Source organism: Pan paniscus, chromosome 6 (genome assembly GCF_029289425.2).
Source record: "Pan paniscus chromosome 6, NHGRI_mPanPan1-v2.0_pri, whole genome shotgun sequence".
NCBI classification, from domain to species: domain Eukaryota; kingdom Metazoa; phylum Chordata; class Mammalia; order Primates; family Hominidae; genus Pan; species Pan paniscus.
In genome coordinates this window covers 157,583,913-157,602,126 of record NC_073255.2, presented here as the reverse complement: position 1 = coordinate 157,602,126, position 18,214 = coordinate 157,583,913, and the positions used below count along the sequence as shown (strand labels likewise).

General features: G+C 36.8%; 1 protein-coding gene across 1 annotated transcript in view; it reads right to left on the bottom strand.

Moving 5' to 3' along the window:
- Positions 1 to 18,214, bottom strand: part of KCND2 (potassium voltage-gated channel subfamily D member 2) — a 481,026-nt gene that overhangs the window by 16,600 nt on the left and 446,212 nt on the right. Inside the window, exon 2 of the mRNA XM_003808643.5 lies at positions 6,460 to 6,622. Within this exon, the coding sequence (XP_003808691.1) occupies positions 6,460 to 6,622 (163 nt within the window). The remainder of the gene's footprint in view (positions 1 to 6,459; positions 6,623 to 18,214) is intronic.

Genomic DNA, 18,214 nt, shown 5'->3' with positions numbered 1-18,214 from the left:
TGTTTAGATCACTCAAAATACTGACACAATAGTAGAGAATGAAATTGGAAGGTAGAAAAATTTTAACTTCAAAAGCTGGGCTGCAGTTTCAGGATTTCAGACCAGACTCAGTGAAACAGTAGCAAGTGACAAGGACATTTGGAAACAACTCAGAATTAGCTTAATAATTCAGAAATAAGCAATTTATATATTGGTTTCCAAAAAGGGGTTATTGTTGAAATTTCAGTCTTAAAGTCTCTTTAGTCTCCTGGAACATTCATTGCCTTTCTACTCCTGACTCCCAACTCCTCCCTCCCTCCCTTCATTCTCTAAGCATTCAGCAGCAGCATTGGGTAAAACTGTTTTCTTTTATTAAGAAAACATATACATTAACCAAAAATACAGTCCAGCAAAATAAAATGACATATATTTCTCATCATATAATGGAAAGCCTACATATGGTGGCAAACACTACTGCAGAAGTAGTTCTAAGCTTAGGGAAAAAGAAGTTGCTTTAGAGACAGACTATCCATTTTTGCTAAGTCATGCAGCGTGTTAGAAAAAGAACTTCCCATCTAGATTTCAATCATGGCTTTTCTTTGACCCGACTACAATTCCATAGGAGTTAATTGGTTTAATTGGTCTTGCGGAACACCACAACAAATGCCTGTTGAATGCTAGCCTTCATGACTTGTGATTACAGCAGGTAATTGAGGGAAATTATTTTACAAAGATATTTTAGGAAATCATTTTACTTCTGACCCACTCAGTATGACAATCTTGGCAGCACCAATTATGTAATTGGGAGGTTAAAAGAAAGCCATCTGCTGGTAAAAAGAAATGTATTCCTTTCAGTCTCTTACCCCCGACCCTTTTAGGACATACAACTTCTGGAATGGCAAAGTACCAGCAAATAATATGGAAGTTGGAGAAAAGTTTCAGTAAGTACTTTATTTTAGCTGTATGAAAAGTAGGAGACTTCTTAAATTTTAATTAAAGCAAGGTTTACATTTTCAGTGTAAAAAAAGCTTCATAGTTATTTTCAAATAATTTATTTGCCTTAAATGGTGATGGTATTTGGAAAAAAGTTGTCTGTCTCATAAACATATTCTTCCTATGCATCCCAATTCTTCATAGCTGCAGTTTTTGTCTAATCATCTAATCTTAGCAGGATTTCTCAAAGTTGGTTCCAAGGAATTCGTAAGTGTGGTAAGTAAAATCTAAATCAAACAGATGAAGCAAATGACTGGTTCTGTGGTCAAGAAAAGGCTGGGAAATGCTGAGGTGTTAAACAGGTTCCTTTGCTCCCGGGTTCCTCACACCATATGACATTGTGGATGATCACTGTGAGAAGAACAGGGATATATAATCTGCAAATTTCCTCAAACTAATTTGACATAGAAATCTTGTATTGTGAAGTACTCACAGGCTAGAATGCAGTGGAACACAATGGGTTTTATCAAGTAGATTGTTTTTTAATTACGCCAAGTGACATAAACTTTATAGTTTATGTTGTGGAACAGAGGGTGGAAGTCAATCTGAGAAGGATCTATAAGCCAAACACCACTGAGACATTGATTTCTTTAAATGGTCAGTCATTTCTAGATGAGGTATGAGGTAGATTAAAGGAAGTTATTGGGCCATCTTGTTACCAAATCACAAAATCTTTTGAAAAATAAAGGTATCCTAGGCAGCCTTAAAAGTGAGGTAATGAAGGTGTTTCTCTTTGGTAATTCCTTATTCCTCAAATGCCTGCCTCCACACTCCCTGTAACATGCATTCTGGAAATTTTGCTTACAGTTGTTTCTTTCATTTAAGGGTTAGTAAAACGCCTCAGTTTGAGGCAACATAGTAAACTTTATCACCTTTTAGAAGTTTAAGGCATTTATTGGAATCTTTTCACTTGCTAAGAAAAATAGCTGTGCTAGAAATGAGACAAGTTAGTACCAAACTACAATAAAAAGAGAAGAAAGAAGTCAGTGGCAGACAGTGCAACATTCCTAGGTCCAGAACTTGGTTAATCCTGGAGATGGCAGGGCTAAGCAGAAAAAGGGCTGGGATTTGGGTTAGTGGAAGAGGCTAAGCAATGAGAGGTCTACAAGAGGATTCCATGTTGGAAGCGGTGAGAACTGAAAGAGGATATAGGAGAGCATCCAAGACCAAATTCTTAGGTGGAATTAGGAGCTGGGTAATTTTGTTTTTAACAGTAGATAACCCAAGAGATTATTCTCAGGTTCTAGCAAGTAGTTATTTCTTGCTTTTTCATTATTCTACTTAAATAAAAATCTTTGATTTTGACATTGCTGAATGTACTAGGCAGTGGTTCTCAAAATGTGGTCTTCCAAACAGCAATATCAGCATCACCTGGGAATTTATTAGCAAAATTTCAGGTTCTAACCCAAAACTACAGAGAATGATGATTTGGGAGTAGGGCTCAACAATCTGTTTTTTGTTTTGTTTTGTTTTTTTTGTTTTTGTTTGTGTGTGTGTGTGTGTGTGTGTGTGTGTGGAAGCTTTCCAGATGATTCTAATGAATCTAAAGTTTGAAAACCACCCTAGCAGGGTGTGATAAATGGCAGACTACATATGGGTAGTATCTTTCTAAGTCAATGTGAAATTTAAAAATATTACACTATACATTGGCTCATTGATTCTAAACTTCTCACTGCATTTAGAATTATCTATAGGAATATCCTAAAATATTCATAGTTCAAATAATACTAGAATTTTTTTGCCTTGGACTTTAATCACTAGGTTTGTGAGCATGAGCAAGTTATCTGTAAAATGGAAATAGTATACTTCCTTTGCAAGTTGATTGTGAATATTACAAAAAAAACAGATATAAAACATCTGGGACATTCTAGAAACTAGTGAGGGTTTTTGTTGTCGCAATTAGTATTATTAAATTATAACTATAATTACTACTATGATTATTATATGATAATTACTCACAGGTTAGCCTGTGAGTATGCAGATGATTAGGTGATGTGATCCATATATTAAAAGAGCTGCTTCAAAATGTCAACCTGCCACTTGTCATTGCATTAATCTAGCTTTATTTTGGCTAATACATTCTACTCAGTAAATACTTATAGTATAACTACGAGAATCAATAAATCTATTAAAATATAATTACCAATGGTGGGAGTAGAGGAGAGGTGTCACAGTTTAGGCCTATACCCACCAGCATGTCAGTATTTAGTTAAGACTTTATCAATGATTGATAGAAATGGGGTAAACCATGTATTCCCTGTATATGGCAGGAGTGGACAGCTAAAGTAGGAAGAGTACTTGCAAATGGAAGAAACTAGAAGAAGGAAAGTATTTCTGATAGTGATGATAGGAATTTTCTAAAATTAATATTGTGTCTATTTCATGCTTTTGCTTGGTCTTGGTGTGGCAATTGAATTAAACACCAAAAATATGGTCTAACAAACCATTTTGTAATATTACTTTTATTAGTCAGTTGGACTGATGTTTTTACTGAATTGAATGCTTGCTTGACTGAATTAGCTGGTCATTTTTGCATAACTTTAATATTTGGCACATAGCCCAGTCCCAGATAAATAAACTGTCTTAGCCTAATGGGCGTTTGTTCTGCTTTTTTTCCCCCCTAATCTCTTGGGAAGGAAAATAGAAAATATCCCCTGGTAACTTATTTAGTTCATATCCACTGTTCTTTCTTAGAAGATTATGTTCAGTTTATTGGTCACAGTCTACATACTGGACATATTATACTTGGTTATTATATTTGACTTTATTAATCCAATTTTTTCAGTAGTAAAACTCTGTAAAATTCATTGCATTATGGTAGAAACCAAAAATATAGCAAATATTTTAAAGATACCAAAAAGCATTCACAAAATATACTTTTCAATTAGTGTACTTTTAGAATGTCACATTATTTACTTTTGATTTCTAAATGTATTTTAGTATTTAATATTTAGTAGACCAAAAGGCTTCTAAAATATTCTAAGGTTTTCTTTATTGATTTCTTTGTTGCAGATGACAAACTCTGAAGAAATACAAGTGTTTGGGAAATTGGTTTATCAGAAATTTAGATTTGTGCTTTTTATAGTTTTCATACAGTTGGCTCTTATACTAAAGGAGAAATGTCTAGAATGGAGATAGATGGGTGGTTGAAAGTTAAACTTTTGGTAGGATCCTGTTATTTTAGACAATGCGTGTTTGTACTCAGTAGAGGGACTGTACTGTATGGGCAGCGTCATGATTGTGATGCTTGAAGGTCCCTGGTGGTGGGGTCAGTTGTGGCTGAAATCCCTTTACCTCTGCTTGCCAAGGGTATGTATTCCCTACATAAGACTACAACTGTCCAGAGGGTGCCTTTTTCTACTCCTCCCTATTCGTTAGATGATCAGTTCTCTATATCCATGTTGACTGGACTATTTCTAACTCTTCTCTGTAATAATTAAATGCTAGGCATTTGTCCAAAAATGAAGGGTTCCATAAAGCAAGTAACTACAGAGCTTGAAAAAGTGATTCTTTGCTAAAGGAAGAAGATCTTTGACAGTGGGCATAAATTAGTTCTCTGGACAAATATGCTGTGTGGCCACAGTGATTAACTAGAACTTTCCAAAGACTTACTTTATGAGATTGTATACTTTACTTAAGAGGCTGACATTGTTCATATGCGTGCTTAAGATCCCGTTCTGGAATTACCTACAAAGCCAGTGAATAACTATACCAAAATCTCTCATGATATTTTGTAGTTATAACACATCACCTAGGTTGTGCATCTACTTTAGTCATGATTATGAATGGTTTTGGATATTTTTTAAAAAATGAATCTATCCTTAAAGGACAAAGATATAATGACCATGAAGAACACTGGAAATACAGTGCCATAAGTCCAAAAGAAACTACAAAAGAGATTTCCAAGATTATTTCTAAGTAACAAGGGCCCTGCCTCTCAAGGTGACTATTTTGACAAAGATTGGGGAAGGGAAGTATGCTAACATTTACATAGCTTTTCTGAGAGGCACTTTATCATAGTGTTTGTGTATATGAACCTGGGAGCCAGAATGGCTTGGATGGAATGGTGGATCTCCAACTTACAGGTATGTGACTTTACAATTGCTTAATTTGGGGGTACTTGAGGATTCCCATCTATAAAAATGAGGATAATAATGGTAACTAACACCAGAGTTTTTGTGAAGGTTGTATGTGTTGACTCCAGTTTAGCCTAAAGTTGCCTCCTTACATATTTTAAGTTTAGCCTAAAGGTTTCTCTATGCATAGTGAACTGTAACTTACATGGAGGAGTAAACAGACTGTAACCCACTCTTGTGCCAACCGCCGAGTTTTGGCCAATCAAAGGGGGCCAACTGTTCAAACTGTGTTCAAATAAGGCAAATGCTGAGCTATAATCAGTACAATTGTTTCCGTACCTCACTTTTGTTTTCTGTATGTCACTTTCCTTTTACTGCCTGTAAATCTTTTTCTACCATGCGGCTGTGCTGGAGTTTCTGAGCTTACTCTGGCTTCAAAGGCTGCCCAATTCATGAGTTGTTCTTTGCTCAATTAAACTTTTCAATTTAATTTGGCTAAGGTTTGTCTTTTAACATATGAATTCTTTTGTGAAAAACATTAGGCTAATGTCTGACACATATAAACCATCAGTAAACATTAAATATTGATAATATGATGTGTTTATATAAATTTACATATACTTGTATATAATCTTAATCTTATTATTTATTATTTTCCCCATTTTACAGTTGAGTGTATGCTATGCTTATTCTTAGAGGGATTAATTACCTGGCATGAAGTTCAAACAAACGGTAAGCTGCTGGGACGAGAATAAAATTCAGCTACAGATGATCAGATTACTTCCTGTGTCAACTATGTAAAATATCTGAGACACATCTTGGTGACCTTTAATAACCCTCGTCTACTGGAACCAGTTTGACCCTTGATAGATAGAGACTCAATGAATCAGATCTAGAAATCTGATTTTAATAAAATTTGCCAAGAATCTGTTTCTGATTTTGCTACTGTCATTAGTGCTGTTCGTCAAATATTTCTTATTTTCTGCTTCTGGCCCCACAGTAGAATTGTATTTTCCTGCCCACTTTGAAATTAGACATTGCTGTGTGATTTGCTTTGGTTAATGCAATAGACAAGAAAGTGACTCAAACCACTTCCAGGAGGGACATTAGAAAGCAGTGTGTGATTCATCATGCCCTTTACTCCTGCTAGAGTGACTGCAGAAGTACACTGTCAAGATGGACTCTCTATTTTCTGGACAAGTAATGGACTTGTAGCATGATTCAGAAATATTGCTTATTGTTTTAAGCCACTGAGATGTTATGTTTCTTTTTAGTGTAGAATAACCTACTCGGTCCTGATTGATGCAACTACTGACCAATCCAGAGCACTGAATAACCATTAAGAAATTTTAAAGCTCATTATAAAAAGTGGGAAGTGCTAAACCATGGTTGCACGGAGTTGAATACGCACCTTTTGTGCCCTTCGTTTGTCTGCTCGTTGATTCTGGTGGTAGATGCGACTGAAGTTGGATACAATCACCGGAACGGGTAGAGCAATGACCAAGACCCCACTCAGTGAACAGATAGAACCAAAAATCTTCCCTGCTATGGTTTTTGGCACCATGTCACCATACCTGGGTTAAAGAAAAAATATATATATATTGTTTTAAGTCACAGAAAGACATTTCTACCTGAAACTAAGAATTTTTTCCTTTAAGTCAAATGATTTTTTGGACATATCTATTTCTACTTTGTGACTATAATATACATGGCTTCAGACTTTAATGTCAGAAATTATAAATATCTGAATATAAAAATTACCTTTCAACCTTATAGAAAGTGATTCTAACATTAAGTAATCTTTTTGATTGGAAAATATTTTAAGTCAGATGATGTAATGATAGCTCTTCAATTTTTCCTTTATATGCCGTGACACAGTTCTTTACATTTATTTAATACTCAATAATTCTATGCTGAAATTTAGAGTCTGGATAACACAATTTTCCACTTAGTTTTTTCAACATTCAATTGGTTATGAAATTTAAGTAGAAAAAGTAGCACATCACATTCCTTTCACCAGATGTCATCATTTAAAAAATAAACTTTTCAAGGTCCCCATTAACCTTCACTTGTGAAATCTAATGGCCATTTCTCCATAAAAATCTAACTCAATCTCTCATTTGTAGCTTATTAGTTGACTATTCTCTCCTTGAAAGACTCCTTTTATTCTTGGCTTTAGTATTAGAAAATATTCTTATTTTCCCTCCTATCTCATTGGCTACCACTTCTCCATCTTTTCTTCTGCCTCCTTTCCCCTTATCTGATTTCTAAACCTTAGAGTACTTTAGGTCTCAGTCTTCAGTCCTCTTATCTTCTCCATATAAACCCACTTCCTATGTGACTTTGTCCAATCTCATAGCTTAAAACTATCTCTATGCAGCTGATGCTCTTGATTTATATTGACAGCCATGATGTCTCTCCTGAAAATCAGATTCATATCTTGAGTGGTCTGGTCTGATTATTTCTACCCCTGGATGCCTAAGAGCCCATTAAAATTTAAATTAACCAAAATGGAACTCTCATTTCCCTAGCTTCCTCTTCCTCTCTCAAATATTTTCCCCCCACAATTCTGCCACTTATAATTAAACAGAATCACCACCATGCAGTTGTTCATACCAAAATTAGAAGAGCCATCGCCTTAATTGCCAGTATCAACGTTTCATCTCTTAGCTGGTCTTGTTGTCTCTGGGCAAACCAAATTGTATCCCATTCAAGTCTCTTTATGACAATAAACCAAACCGTGGTTATTTCTTGCCAGAGCCATAGATATAGCTTCTTACCTGACTCTCCTTTCTACATTTAGCACTTTACAATTCATGCCAACATAGCAGCCAGAACTTTGGTTTTAAAAATGGAGATTGGACTACTGCTATGTTGCTTAAACCCTGACATGGACTTGAAACTGAAATAAATCCAAACTCCTCAGTTTTGCCTCCAAGGGCCTACCTCATTTAGTTCCTGCCTGTATTTTACACCACCTTTCACCAAGCTCACTGGCCTCTGGCCACACTGGCCATCTGGCCTTCTGTTTTGTGTGCAGCCCCCAGATGGTGATTATTCAGGGTGCCATTTAAATGTCTCCATCCAAGTGATTTTCTGGCCACCTAATTCACAGTAGTCTTATTCTCTTTCCTATTCATTCTCTGTAACATTTCCTCATTTGATTGTCTTCAGAGTACTTATTAACAAGTAACATTTTCTTATTTATTGATTTATTTTTTCACTCCTCATCCACCCTACTGACATTAGAACGTAAACTTGCTAAAGCAGGAGCGGTTCTACTTTGTGTTTCGTGAGCATAAGGCCAGCTCCTACTACATATTAGTTGAATGAGTACACTTTCTCTTCTTTACTGATGGAGACTTTGTCTAGAGTGCACTCCTGGGGCGGGGGACAAGGAGGAGTTCTTTCCATCTTACTATTGCCGAAGTTACCCAGCTGTGTCTGAGCTCCAACTACTCCATGCTCACTCTGGGGCTTTGGAGAGCTCAATGCTCAGACGGTGTAGTCCTGAGAGACAGGGATCAAAGGAACTCACATACTAGAATCCATGCTCAAGGGAGTTTAGGAGGACTTGGGGTTATATTGTATCTTGAGAGGTAGCCTAGGCAATAGTCACTCTAACATTGTTTTGTGGGAAAACATATGTGTGTCAATATGGAGATGGAGAGGAATTGGCTGAAGAAAAACTGTTGAGAGAGACAGAAGGTGATACTATCTAGTGCCACATTTAGTGACCCTATTCTGAGCTCTGGTCCTTTGATTTGAAGATCCAGGTACTCATTCCTGTTGGTGTTTGTGGGTGATCAGTAGTTGAGCTAATTTAACATAGCTGAAGTTCCCACAAGGCTTTGGCACCAGAATAACAGTATTAATTTATAGTACAAAAATAATAACCTAAGAACCAGAATGCTGTGTTCATATAAAACACGATCTCCTTCTATCTGGGAAGCTAAATTATAATCTAAAGGTTATGTTAGTGAAGAAACAGTGAAAGCTAAAGGAATTTAGAAGATGATTTTTAAAAGTCTTGGGGATATTCTTACTATAGAGGTATGTCAGTGGGATTGGAAGGTCAACTCCTTTTTATACAATGCTGTGTACATATGAACCAAATTATGTATCTGTCACAGTTCACATTGAATGTCCAGTCATATTTTATACACAATGTTTTTCCCCTTCACACTGATTATGCAGTAAGCCCCAGAGAAGGTACATACACAGACACACACACGCACGCGCGCACACACACACACGGCTTTTAAAAAAGGGATTTGATTTTTAATAAAAACTCAATTATTTATTATGGCTAAAGAATACAAGGACTGAGTCCATGTTATTAAAATAAGCCTTTTAAAATATAAATATATAAACTAGCTAAGTGAATCCATCGTATAGTTTCTCTTGCCCTTGAAAGATTTTAAAAAATCATTATTTACTGTTTACTTTTTGTATTCTAGGATCACTATGTCATAGGATAGGCAAGCTCAGCATACTTGCAATTATTAGAGAAAATTACGAAAAGTAAGGAGATACACCAGTTTATTGAAAGGCAGCAAATTCACAGTCTAGAAGGATTCATAAGGTAAAAGAGGTTGCAGATACATAAGCTTCGTGTCATAAAGCTAGGCTAATCTACACCAAATAAAATATTTATTTTTTAGCTCTACCATCTCTTTGTTTTATAATCCAACATTCCTTCACAACTGAGAAAGCACAGGTGAGTATTTGCAAGGACTGGGCAGGACTGCAATGATTATGGTGAGAAGAGGAAGGGGGCACAAAGTGTTCATCAGTGGGAACATCTTCTCTCACGTTTATGCTCTTGGGTAGAGACACAGAGTTTCCCCATGTTATAGCCAGTTAGGATGGTCTCCAAGGCTCTGCTGTTGTGAGAGAAAGCAGAGGAGATGGTAAGAGAATACAAGGAAGTAGAACAGGCAGGGGTGCTAAGACAGTCCAGGCTGTCCTGCAATTTCTCATGTAAGGACAGCCTGAGCCCTTGGCTGGTTCCCATGGAACACCAGCTGCTTTCTTCCTCATACTCCTTGGTACAATTTACATTACTCTTTCTATCCTTCTCCCTGCTCCCTTTATCAGCTTAAAGTTGACTGCTGTTGATATTTGTAATATTTTAAGCATATCTCACTATTCGAATATGTTGGAGAAGAGCAAAAAATATAGTATGATTCATGTCTGTTTTTACATTACTCATTTTGTCTCTCTTCTCATTTAGTAGTGACCTGGAGAAATGGAAATGGGTAATTTTTATCTGCAACTTGTAATTGAGCACAGAATCTGCTAGGGATGGGATATATCTCATTGGCAAAACCAGCTGCTTTTCTTTGTTTAACAAAAGATCTTCTAACTAGTATTCAAACTCATAGCAAGAAGCAAAACAGCATTATACACCTCAGGAATCACATCTCTCTGAAATTCCGTGGAGGAAAGGCTTAGAATAGAAAGCTTATATTGAGAAGTGACACCGTGGTGAAATGATCATTGAAAGTTTAAGTGTTTCTAAAATACTGCCACCTTTTAATGATTATTTATATCCTAGGCAACTTGGTTTCCTGTTGGTACTTTATTATTTATATTCAATATAAAAAAAATCTCATTTTTCCTGACTCCTTATTTGTAAATTTATGCTAAGCCCAGTAGGATTATTTATTTCATTCTTTCTGTTTTTCTTTAGAATTTTATATTATGTACTCAGTCGTTGAAAAATCATTTCCCCAAAAAAGTTACACCAAAACATGACATAATGTGGGGTTTATATTCATATATATTTTTTTCTGTATTTAATAAGATTGATTAAAAGACTACAAGAAGCCCCTAAAGTCTAAGAAAATAAAGAATGAATTCGCAAAAACATAAGAAGGAGGTTGGGTGTAATGGTTCACAGCTGTAATCCCAGCACTTTGGGAAGCAGAGGCTGGTGGATCATCTGAGTCAGGAGTTCAAGACCAGCCTGACCAACATGGAGAAACCCCATCTCTACTACAGATACAAAGTTAGCCGGGTGTGGTGGCACATGCCTGCAATCTCAGCTACTTGGGAGGCTGAGGCAGGAGAATCTCTTGAACCCAGGAGGCAGAGGTTGCAGTGAGCCGAGATGGCGCCATTGCACTCCAGCCTGGGCAACAAGAGCGAGACTCCATCTCAAAATTAAAAAAAAAAAAAAAAAAAAAAGAAGAAGAAGAACGAAAAAAGAGAATATATCATGAGAGAATAACTATCAAATATTTTAGATAATACAGCAACTTGAACATCGTTAATTGAAAGGAAACTTTTCCCTATACTCTTTTCTTTTCTTTTTTCTTTCTTTCTTTCTTTCTTTTTTTTTTTTTTTTGAGACGGAATCTCCCTCTGTTGCCAGGCTGGAGTGCAGTGGTGCCATCTTGGCTCACTGCAACCTCTGCCTCCTGGGTTCAAGCGATTCTCGTGCCTCAGCCTTCTGAGTAGCTGGGATTACAGGCACATGCCACCACACCCAGCTAATTTTTGTATTTTTAGTAGAGAAGGGGTTTCACCATGTTGGCCAGGATGGTCTCGATCTCCTGACTTTGTGATCCACCCGCCTCGGCCTCCCAAAGTGCTGGGATTACAAGCGTGAGCCACCGTGCCCAGCCCCCCATACTCTTTTTACTCTCCCCTGCTTCTAAGTTTTCCTTCTTTCTCCTATATTTACTATGTCAGTAGAGCCACCAGTTTCCTTCTGCTCCTTTTTCACCCTGGACATCTGCCAGACCTCATGTTTATGGCTCCCTTTCTTCCTCATATCGGTTAAAAAGGTACAATATGGAAGTGCCTTTTGCATAAAAATGTTAATTCTAAATTTGCATACCTCCCAAAAATACTGGCTAAAATTTTATATTCTGCCAAATATTGAAGATTATTTTGGGTGGAAGACCAATTCCTCAGAAGAGATTTAAGTTTTGGCTATTAAAGATTTGTCTCAAATATTATCAAAAAGTTTCATGCAAAGTTCTTGAATTCTGGCATGCACTCTACTTAATACTAAATCTCATGAAATCTGATTAATTCAGGCAGACAATGCATCCATTCATCCATCTATCCATCTTCCTATTTATCAAGTAATATTGATAGGTTGAAAATATGCATAATTTTAAAACATAATTCATTGTAAACCAAATGTTATTGACACCTTACTAAATATTTCCCTGTTTAGTATTTCTTCAGAAGTTGCATGACTAGTTCAGAAGTTGCATGATGTGGCTGTCTTTATATCTCAAATGGAGAAATATTTCCTTGAATTTTCTTACACCATCTTCAAACAATACTGTTAGCTTCCTAGTCCTATTCATATAGTTTCTATTTTTTCTCTTTTTATTTGATGGGTATAAATGTATGTTCATTTGATAGAGTACAAATGTTATATGAGGCAAATCTCCCTAGCTAATGCGTGACTTTCCATCTCTGAAAGTATGTCCCACACATACTAAAAGATAAAACAAAAGTCATGTAATTGATAAATAATCATGAAGATAGAAGAGATCCTTGTACAACAGGAAGAAAATTCTGATTTTAAAATAAACCTTGATGCTTACTGTAACTCAATCTCTCACATTATCTTTTTCATTTTTTACAAGGAAAAATTGTGAATTACTAGGTATAAGGAATAGAATGAATGAACAGATCCTGTGCAGGTGCACAGAAGTTCAGGAGCATTCTGTACATTGTATAGGGCAGTTGCTGGTTCAAAAAATGCTGCATTTCAACTACTACAATAATTAAAAGAAACTCACATGGGACATGAATCAGTATTTGGAGTGTAAGTATTTGAAAAGCAGGTATCCTTTAAAAAGTTAGATGAAAGTAAGTAATGTGTATAACGCCCTGGTGAAAGCCGTTAGTTGATTATGTGTGTACGTCTATGTGCGTTTAAATTATTGACCTATCCACTGAATTTTTCTCTTTGACCAGAGTGTTAGTCTGAGAGGTCTAAGAAACAATTTCTTCTGACCTGGAAGCTGGATCACTTTGTAACTAGTAATTCTACCCCTTAGGGTCTGAGTATCTATGTTATTCATGGATTTTCTGCCATCAGCTTGGTATTCTAGAAGGATCACAGTTTGATGGATGATTTTTATAGTAGCTGTAATGTTTGCAAATAGCAAATGACCTTTTTTTTTGAGTGTTGTTACATAACACCTGCTTGTGGTATTGAACTTGTTTGCCAGAGGGGCCCTGGTATTACTTCACAATAGGCAGATTTCTCTTTGACATTTTAAAATCGACATTTGCCTAAAAAGTTGCCTTGATTTTATCTCCACCACTCTTGCCTGGAGGATCAATTACTATACGATCAAAGCCCAAGAACATTTTTTTTTGGATCAGCTAATGTATATAGTTGTTTAAAGTATTCTGCGTTATTTCTTGTTTCAGCCAAATTATGAGCTACTGTTAACTTTTAACAGTGTATTTTAAAAAAACTGTTTCCACTATTCACAGCATTAATAATCTTAATTAGCGCCCACTAAATGAAAGCAGAAGCTAGAGGATTCCACACCCTAATTAGAGATTTTTACCTCGGAGTCTATGAACTTTCAAGGAGTGCGTGGATAAATTCAAGGGAGTCAGGGAACTCCATGATACTATATGTTTTCATATGCATTTTCATGAAAAGTGTTTTCACAGGTGTTATTAAATTATCCAAAGTGTTATAGGCCAAATAATGTTTAAAACTTCTCATTTGAATACTTAAGATACTTAAGGGAGTATCGATGTTAAATATTGTCAACATAAAGAGTCTGAACTCACAATGCACAAAGGAATTGCTGAAAAATATCAGCATTATTTTATAATTGCAGAAATACCAAATACCCGCTAGGGGGCATAAAAACCTAAATGAAAGTTTGGAAACAAACCAGGTCTTTGCTGGTTTTCACAAGCTGAGAGCGAGAAAAGTATTTCCAGTAAATTGCCTGTACCGATTCCTTATCTTTTGCCTGCACACATGTAATATTTAGGATATATTTTGGGCATCTTATTCCTATGGAAATAGTTGACCCCTACCCCACAAATTTCATAAATTATCTATTTTCAAGGTGTTTCCAAAAAGATGCAAAAATAATTCCGACAGCATTTTGTGTTTCTTTTACAAAGATAAGTAATTTTCTCTAATGCTAGGTATCGCTAAGGCACAATTTTAAATAAGAAACCCTTAACTAGGACCCTTAGTGTGAAAATTACATGAAATTAAAGGATTAGGATTTGTGTATAGAAAAGAAAAAATCAAGGAAAGAACTAAGATGATTTTAGCACATCTACTCAACATTCTCAACATTTATACAGTAAACCCTCAATGTGGGATTTCAGCAGGGCTTACTGACTGCGTTCTTTAGCTTGTGCTTTTTAAAAAAACCAAATTCTTTCCTGTTTCCTATTTTTTTCCTCTTGCTTTTAGCCTATTATATGATTATGGCAAGGCTTTAAAGGTTATAAATGGAACATATGATTTTGACCTAACATTCTAATGAAGTGCTTTTTACCTAAATGAATGTCATCAGTAAAAGACTATATAGTCTCCTTTACAGAATATTTTATGTTCAAAATATGCCTTTCAGAGCCATGTTTTTAACACTTTATTCCTCATTTTATAAAATTATGATTTTTAAAGAAGTTATGAAAATAGATGTACAACTGATTACTGAGAGGTACACATTAAAAACAAACAAAAAAACCCACTAGGGACTGGCTTTCCCAGCTGTGGAGCCACCGGAAATATTTTCCTGTGCTTTGAATTCCCAGTCTTTGTTGCCTGGAGCTATCCTTTCACTCTCACATATCTGTGAGTCTGGTCATGTCATTCTCCTGCATAAAAGCCTTCAGTGTCTCTCCATCACCTGCAGGAAAGAGCCAAGCTCTTTAGCATGATAACCACAGCTCTTCATGACTTGGCCACCTTATCCTCTACTGCTCACCCACATACACCCCATAGTCTCACTGGAACAAATAACTTTCTATTACTGGAATGTGCTATGTCTTTCCATTTCTGTATGTCTTGTAATACTGTTCTTTCCAGAATATTCCTCTTGGCACTCCTACTGCATAAATCCTTTGGGTAATTTCCAATTTACATTGATGAAGCTCAAATGTCAATTCTTATTTAAAAACTTCCTGACAATTTTATCTCTATCCAATAAAAGTATCCACTCTCCCTTTGCTATGCCTTCAATGCTACTTGCAACTGAGAGAGTAGAATTAGATTTTTACAGGCCTATCTTCTCTTACCAGATCATGAGTTCAGTGAGGTCAAGGATCATGTCATTGTTATAAACCCAGGTCTAGCACAGACCTTGTCCAGTGCTGAGCAAATAATTGGAACCAATAAATATTTATTGCTTAAATAAATCCTTCAGGGAAAGGTCTGATGGTAAACAATACATATGGCAGGGAGTGAGGGGAGATAAAGGTCTCTTCCTCTTTTTTTCCTGAACCAGATTTCTTATTTTTCCCCAGGCCCAACACCATGTCACCACCTCAATTTTTCTAAATTCCTCTCCAATACTTAGACAAAATGCCCAGCATAATCTGGTTCTACACTGTTTATGCTTCCTCTTTTTATACTCAGAGAAATCCATTTTTAACCTAGATGATTTGAAATGAAAATAGAAGTGGCGAGACCTGCCACTTTTCCAGTTTCTACCTGTTTTCCATGGTCACATACTTAACGAACATGAATCTATAAATCTGGCCAGAATTTGTTGATTTTAATTTTAATTTTTTTAAGAGACAAGGTCTCACTATGTTGCCCAGACTGGAGTGCAGTGGCTGTTGACAGGTATAGTCATAGTGTACTACAGTCTAGAAATCCTGGACTCAAGGGAACCTTCAGCCTCAGCCTCCAGAGTAGCTGGGACAATAGGCATGCACCACCATGCTCAGCTTGGCCATCATTTTAAAATACAAATAACTCCAACTTGGCAGATTTTGTCCTTTTAAATATCCAACAATTCAAATAAATATAGACTCTGTTCTCTAAATCTCACCATCATCCTGTGAAGTAGCTGAGTTGTTCCATAACCATCTATTCTTCTCTTGGATGCTACTAATCTTAGATAGTGAGCACTGGCAATTATCTGAAAATTCCATCGTGTGGTAGTTATTTTTCTTAACAAGATCCTCTCTGGTTAAACCTTGTGAGTATATTGAGGGAAACATGTTTGTCTTCCAACAGAAAAAGAAAAATTAGTCCATCAAGTAAATCAAAGTCCCAGTGAATGCCTGATCACTTTGGCTTTGGGCTGATGGCACCAGCTTCCCTAAGATGCATGTTTTGGTTTTCCGTCCCAAGAGGTTTCATCTTCAACACTGTCAGGGCTGCTTTCACTCTGGGGACTTTCTTTAGTTACCTGCGGCCATTGCTTCCATCTCTTCCTGGCCTTTGAAAGGTAACTCTGTTGGATGAAACTCCCCACGGTGCATGGTTCTAGTCACCGCTGCTGCCCTGCAGGCTGTCACCCAAGGAGCCAAATCCCTTGCCACTTTGACAGTGCTGTTGATAAGCCTGTTTTCTTATAACCAGCCACCACTCTCACTTGCTGACACCCCTGGAACTGTTCATTGCTTACAATCTATTCAAAGACTCCCAAGTGCCTTTGCCAGGGGAAGACAGAGAAGCTGGTCCCCAGGTGTATGCCTGCAGTGCCAGCCTTAGGGGAGAATGTCAGTTAGGCAGCCTTAAAACAAGAAGTGCAGCTATTTAATTTGAAATTTTTTTCCCCCATGTGAGTTTACACAGCCTAAAATCCATTAGCTATTAGAGGTCTCATGGCATTTTTAAGTTGTATTTACCTATTTTATTTTTGACTGTACTTTTAAAATTACCTATGGATTATCCAGTAATGACCTAATACATATTTTATTTCTAATTCTGCCAAAGAAGGCCTGATAATTTTGCCACCTATTTATCTACTCCTTAAGTGTCACAGAAGAGAATGCACAAAATTCTAAGTGCCTGGGAGCTAAGACTTGGCTCTTTATTGTGGCAAAGAATTAGGCTCCTTTTTGGCAGCAGTAGTGTCTGACTGAGATGATGGTATTGTGAGTACAAGTCGTATCCCTTCTGGCGGGTCTGGCCATGCCCATATTACTCCTGTTCCCAAATACTTGACATGATCTGATGGCAGTTCTATGAAAGGCCTGGTGTTCTCACTCAGAAAGGCCTGGTGTTCTCACTCAACTGACCACTCCAGGTAGGGCCTGGGTTCCTCCTGTCCTGTGTTGGAAGCACAGGGCCAGCTTGGAGTTTACCATGACAGGGTCATTTCTTACCACTCATACAGCCAGGTCATGGGCTTGCCTTGTATATTAGTCTGTTTTTATGCTGCTACTAAAGACATACCTGAGACTGAACAATTTATAAAGGAAGGAGATTTAATCGACTCACAGCTCCACCTGGCTGGAGAAGCCTCACAATCATGGAGGAAGATGAAGCAAGAGCAAAGGGACATCTTACATGGCAGCTGGCAAAGGGAGAGTGAGGGCCAAGTGAAAGGGGAAACCCCTTATAAAATCATCAGCTCTCTTGAGACTTATTCACTACTATGAAAACAGTATGGAGGAAACTGACCCCATAATTCAATTATCTCCTACCAGGTCCCTCCCACAACATGTGGGAATTATGGGAGCTACAATTCAAGATGAGATTTGGGTGGGGACACAGCCAAACCATATCACCTTGTTTCTTCTTTATGTGTGCACCTCTCTGCTTAGTCACTAACCAGGGACTTCTTCCCTGCTAACGATTCCAAAGTTCTTTAAGTATAAATAATTTAATGTGATGATGCTTCATGTAAATAGTCACAGCTGTTTAAATATAAAAGGAGATGAGATGAGAGAAAATGTGATTTAACCTCCCAAAGACAGCCAGAGGCTTCCTCTAAAATTCTAGTGTTCAATTTAACCTAGAAAGTTTCTATATCCTTAAACAAACTTTGTTTTTGATGAGAATCCGGGAGCTTATGTTTACATTAGTTATGTTTTAGAAGAAAGATTCTATTCCAATCAAAGTGAGACAAAGTTATCTCCTAAAATTAAATGAGTATACTTTATGGATTTGTGTTTGGATTATTTTGCCTCTTCTTAGGAGATTAAAGCACCGATTGAATGGTCATTCTTTTTATTAACTATACAAACTA